Raw genomic sequence first — 5,218 nt, 5'->3', positions numbered from 1 at the left:
CTGGCTGCAGAAGAAACAACAGCACGCTAGCTCCAGTCCTGGTGAAGTAGTGGACGATTCTTTATGTCAAGCTCCCCTGTCGCCGTATAAAAGTCATATATTTGATCATTTCATTTTGTCAGGTTTGACATTTGTCCTGTATTTCTTCAGTTTGGACCTTGTTCCTGTCGTCCAGATGAATGAAATTGTGTTTTTTTCCCATTAGGATATAATGGAGCCATGGCAGAACCTGGGTTACAACTGGTTGAGTCTAAGTCCTGGTTTGGTCCTGGCTCAGTTCTGCCTTATCTCTAAATACAAATGTTTACTAAGTTATGTTGTACTTCTACATTTGAGTTGAAGCGGTTAATTATCTGTGCACACGTTCATGTTGCTTTTTTTAGACTCACTGTGGTCATATATGAAGATAAAAAGTACAGAAAGTTGGCACAAAACAATTTATGTTATTCAATGCCGCCCCCTACTGGACCTTTTCAGTCGGTACCAAGTAGGTACCGTTTAATGGTGCCCATCCCCACATGTGGGTTAAATGAACTTTCTCCAGCATAATAATGAAGGTCTCAGTTCTAAAGGTTTGAGTGAAAACAGCTCAAACTCTGCTGACGTCAATATCGCAGCTGTCGACACGAGAGAAACTTGTACAACAGCAAATCTTCTCAGAACAACCAACATTTTAAAAGTATATTAAGAGTCAGACTTACATCTCCTGGGCCCCATCCATCGTTCTCCAGCAGGACTCAGTCTGAAAGAGACACAGACTCAGATCCACAGTTTGTTTGTGTCGACTGTAATAACTGTGTAATAACTGTGTAGTAACTGTCCTCACCTGAGAGTGGAGAGTGAGCAGTGGGGCTCCTCCTGTAGAGCAGTCAGGAGCTTTACTCCTGTGTCTCCTGGATGGTTGAAGCTGAGGTCCAGGTCTGTCAGATGGGAGGGGTTGGACCTCAGAGCTGAGGCCAGAGCAGCACAGCCTTCCTCTGAGATCAGACACCCTGACAGTCTGAACACACAGGGTTAAACAGAGTCATATAAATGATTAACTCACAGAGATGAAGAGTAAACCCTCTGACCTGAGCTGCTCCAGTTTACAGTAAGGACTCTTCAGTCCAACCAACAACATCTTCAGCCCTGAGTCCTTCAGGTCGTTCTTACTGAGGTCCAGGACTGTCAGACTAGAGGAGCTGAGGACTGAGGACAGAGCTTCACAGCTGCTCTCTGACAGGTTACAGCTGCTCAGTCTGGAGGAGACGGAACATTTACAATAAGACACAAAGTTACACAAAGACAAAAACAAGAACTGGATTTAAAGAGGCTGTTAGGCTTTTACAGGTGTTTGGTCAAAGAGGATGTGCACATTTTAAATCTAAACAGAAAGAGAAGCTTCTACATTTCAAATTGACTAAATATTATTGCGTACTTGCCACTCAAATTCATGTTTTTGCTGCCGGGCTGTTGCTGTTGTGACATCACTCACATACCCTCTATAACCTCAAACACATCTTGAAAAATATTTTACATCTTGTTGGTTAGAAAATGTCTCTGTTCAGTCAGTCACTCCGTGTCAGCCAATCAGAGACACATCTGCTGTGGTCGTGCTCTTTCTCACTTCCTGAAACACTGAAATAATTCAGCAGCTTTTTGTAAAGCAACGATGGTCACACAGGCTTTATTTCAGCTCCTGTTCAGGCTGTTTTTGATGAAGGAACAACTTTTCAACAAGTTTAACTAGACCTGCACAGCTTGGATGAACAATAATTGTGATTTTCCAGACCGATATTGTGACTCGATGTGTGGTTTTAATATTGTATATATCGCCTGTGTTAAATTTTCATGTGTCTGAGCATAAACTTTTAAACTGCTGAAAAACATCACGGTGCTCAGTTATTATGTTTCAGCTTCATCAGCAACAAGATACAAATCTGCAAAAGCAAAGAGACAAGAGTCTGAAGAGAGAACATACTTAGTTCTCACATTAACATAGCACTCTCTTCCTTCCTGTTCAGTGACATAAATACATTCTCTGAATCAAAAGCTGCAAAACGCTGTTTGTTTTAAGATAATCCGCCTCATGTTTACCTCAAAAACCTGCAGTGAAGATGTTCCAGTTGGACGAGGCTAAATACAGTGATACGAGCGTACGGTGATGAACGGAGGAGTTTGTCTGTTTTGAACCACCTCGACCTGCTCCCTGAGGAAATGATGATTCTGTGACTCAGTCCGACTCTCAGGTCGTGAGACTTTGTTTGTTTCGTGATAATAGTTTGCAGTTCGCTCTGCCAGAGACACAGGTGGAGTTTGTTTACAGCGACTGCAGAGACAAACAGGATTCTCCTGAAGACACTTTTCATTGACCAACAGCCAAAGGCAGTGAGGCTCCATCATTCTGATTGGAGAACACGTCTGTCACTCAAACTGTGGAAGACAAGGCCTAAAAAAACAAACCCTCAGCCCTTGAGGTCACGTTACAGTAGCAGCTCAAACCTCAGTTTCAATGTGATGAAGAAAAATCCTGCAGCTCCAGGTTTAAAGCACTAAAAGTGTTTTTACTGCGTTTGACTGGAATCAAATTTATAAAACATTGTTCAGATACAAAGCTCAGGTATAAGATATATAAGAAAAAGAAAGATAAACCCTCTGACCTGAGCTGCTCCAGTTTACAGTGAGGACTCTTCAGTCCAACAGACAACATCTTCAGCCCTGAGTCCTTCAGGTCGTTCTTACTGAGGTCCAGGACTGTCAGACTAGAGGAGCTGAGGACTGAGGACAGAGCTTCACAGCTGCTCTCTGACAGGTTACAGCCGCTCAGTCTGGAGAGAACACACTGTTTTAGGAAAAGTTTAGAAGGTTCATACTTACATAGACCTCACTCACAGAGCTTTGTTGGAGGCTTTGACCACTGGCAGCAGCTTCAGCAGCGCCTCCTCTGAAGCACAGTATTTCTTCAGCTCAAACTGCTCCAGAGCTTCTTCTGATGACAGTAAGATGAAGGCCAGAGCTGACCACTGAGCAGGAGACAGTCTACCTTCAGACAGACGTCCTGAGCTCAGGTACTGTTGGACCTGCTCCACCAGAGAATCATCATTCAGTTCATTCAGACAGTGGAACAGGTTGATGTTTCTCTCTGCAGACACTTCCTCACTCAGCTTCTGCTTGATGTACTCAGCTGTTTTCTGATTGGTCTGGGAGCTACTTCCTGTCTGTGTCAGCAGACCTTGGAGAAGGTTCTGATTGGTCGGCAGTGAAAGACCCAGGAGGAAGCGCAGGAACAAGTCCAGGTGTCCGTTTGGACTCTGTAAGGCCTGGTCCACAGCCGTCTGGTAGAAAAGCACTGATTTACTGATAAAAATCTTTCTCCATATTGAAGTTTGTTCTTCTGAGAGCAGGTTGACTCCAGTGTCGATGAAGGTTTGATGGACGTGAAGAGCAGCCAGAAACTCCTGCACACTCAGATGGATGAAGCAGTAGACCTTGTCCTCGTACAGGCCTGGCTCCTCTCTAAAGACCTGTGTGAAGACTCCGGAGTACACTGAGGCGGCTGCAGCGTCCAGCCCACACTCGCTCAGGTCACTCTCGTAGAAGATCAGGTTTTCTTTCTGCAGCTGCTCAAAGGCCAGTTTTCCCAGAGACTGCACCATCTTCTTGGTCTCTGTCTCAGATCCTCCTTTATACTTCATGTTCTTGACTTTGGCCTGAACCACCAGGAAGTGGATGTACATCTGAGTCAGGGTCTTGGGCAGCTCTGCTCTCTCTCTGGTCTTCAGCACATGCTCCAGGACTGTGGAGAGGATCCAGCAGAAGACTGGCATGAAGCACATGATGTGGAGGCTTCGGGACGTCTTGATGTGGGACATGATTGTGTGGGCCTCGTCTCTGAACCTGTTCCTGAAGTACAGCTCCTTCTGTGGGTCGCTGAACCCTCGCACCTCTGTCACCATGGAGACGCACTCAGCAGGGATCTGATAGGCCGCTGCGGGGCGTGTGGTTATCCAGAGGCGAGCGGAGGGAAGCAGGTCCCCCCTGATGAGGTTCACCAGCAGCTCCTCCACTGAGGCGCTCTCCGTGTCCGTCAGGACCCGGGTCCGGCTGAAGTCCAGAGAAAGTCTACACTCGTCCAGCCCATCCAAGATGAAGAGCACCTTGAGCTGCTGGAAGCTGCTGAGGCCTTTGGTTTCTTTGAAGAAGCGGTGCACGAGTCCCACTAAGCTGTACTCTGAGCCTCGGAGCACATTGAGTGCTCTGAAAGTGAAGGGGAACAGCAGCTGGACGTCCTGGTTGGCGTTGCCTTCAGCCCAGTCCAGACTGAACTTCTGAGTCAGAACTGTTTTCCCCACACCGGCCACGCCCAACGTCAGCACCGTTCTGATTGGCTCTCCTGTCTCTGTGGTGCCTCTGAAAATGTCCTGGCATTGGACGGTTGTCTCTTGGGCTGATTTCCTGGTGTATTTCTCCATCTGTCCGACCTCATGCTCCTCCTCCTGCTCAAGGTCTGTGACGGTGATGTACAGCTCGGAGAAGCCATCATGAAACTTCCTTCTGGGGGCTTTTTTGCAGAGACTCTCGTTCAGGAACTTAAACCTGGACTTCAGTGTTGGTTTGAGGAGATTCTGACACTTTCTGATCATCGCTGTGAACAAACAGAAACAAGATAAGAGAAGTAAGTGTCTTTAAACTGGAGCAGATATTTAAAGGAGCTATCCTTGATTTTTTTATTTTCTGTCATCGGAATAAAATGATTTTGTCCTTTAGTATATGGTAAAAGCAGAAAGCCTTTTAAACATAAAATGTCGGGCTATTAGGCATTTTTTACAGTGAAGTGACACTTTTCCTCACTGAAAGTTGTGAAACCTGGTTTAATCTCAGTCCCTGTGACGAATGTTGATGTTGTAAAAGCATTAGGAAAGTTTGAGATGAGTTTGGACCAGAAAATAACAATTTGAAATTTGAGTGAGCCTGTTTCTTTGTACAATCAGGTATAGCTTCTTTAAGTATGACGGTGGAGGAGGATGGAATGGTCTATTGCGTCGAATGCGGTGGAGAGGTTGAGCCGGATTTTTTATGGAGCCTTTCAAGTTGTCTGTTTTGTTTTGTGTACCAAGGGGCGTAGGTGGAGAAGGGGACTGAGGCAGTTTTGAGGGGGGGCTATTTGGTTGAGGCAGGAGGACAGTGTGTGGTTGTAGAAGTTGACGAGATCAGAGGCAGTTGGATCTGAGGGAAGAGC

The 5,218-nt window shown here is 45.9% G+C and overlaps 1 protein-coding gene across 1 annotated transcript; it reads right to left on the bottom strand.

Moving 5' to 3' along the window:
* Nucleotides 1-1,884: 1,884 nt before the first annotated feature.
* LOC306960560 (NLR family CARD domain-containing protein 3-like) lies at nucleotides 1,885-4,451 on the bottom strand (the record flags this gene model as incomplete). The annotated part of the gene is made up of 3 exons (XM_079552994.1): nucleotides 1,885-1,919; nucleotides 3,212-4,236; nucleotides 4,306-4,451. The coding sequence occupies 3 exons, from the start codon at nucleotides 4,449-4,451 to the stop codon at nucleotides 1,885-1,887; spliced, it is 1,206 nt and encodes a 401-aa protein (XP_079409120.1).
* Nucleotides 4,452-5,218: the final 767 nt, after the last annotated feature.

The sequence above is a fragment of the Gobius niger genome (genome assembly GCF_951799975.1).
Source record: "Gobius niger genome assembly, chromosome: 3".
Lineage (NCBI taxonomy): Eukaryota > Metazoa > Chordata > Actinopteri > Gobiiformes > Gobiidae > Gobius > Gobius niger.
Note: the sequence above shows the minus strand (reverse complement) of the source record. Positions and strands in the feature narration are given on the sequence as shown.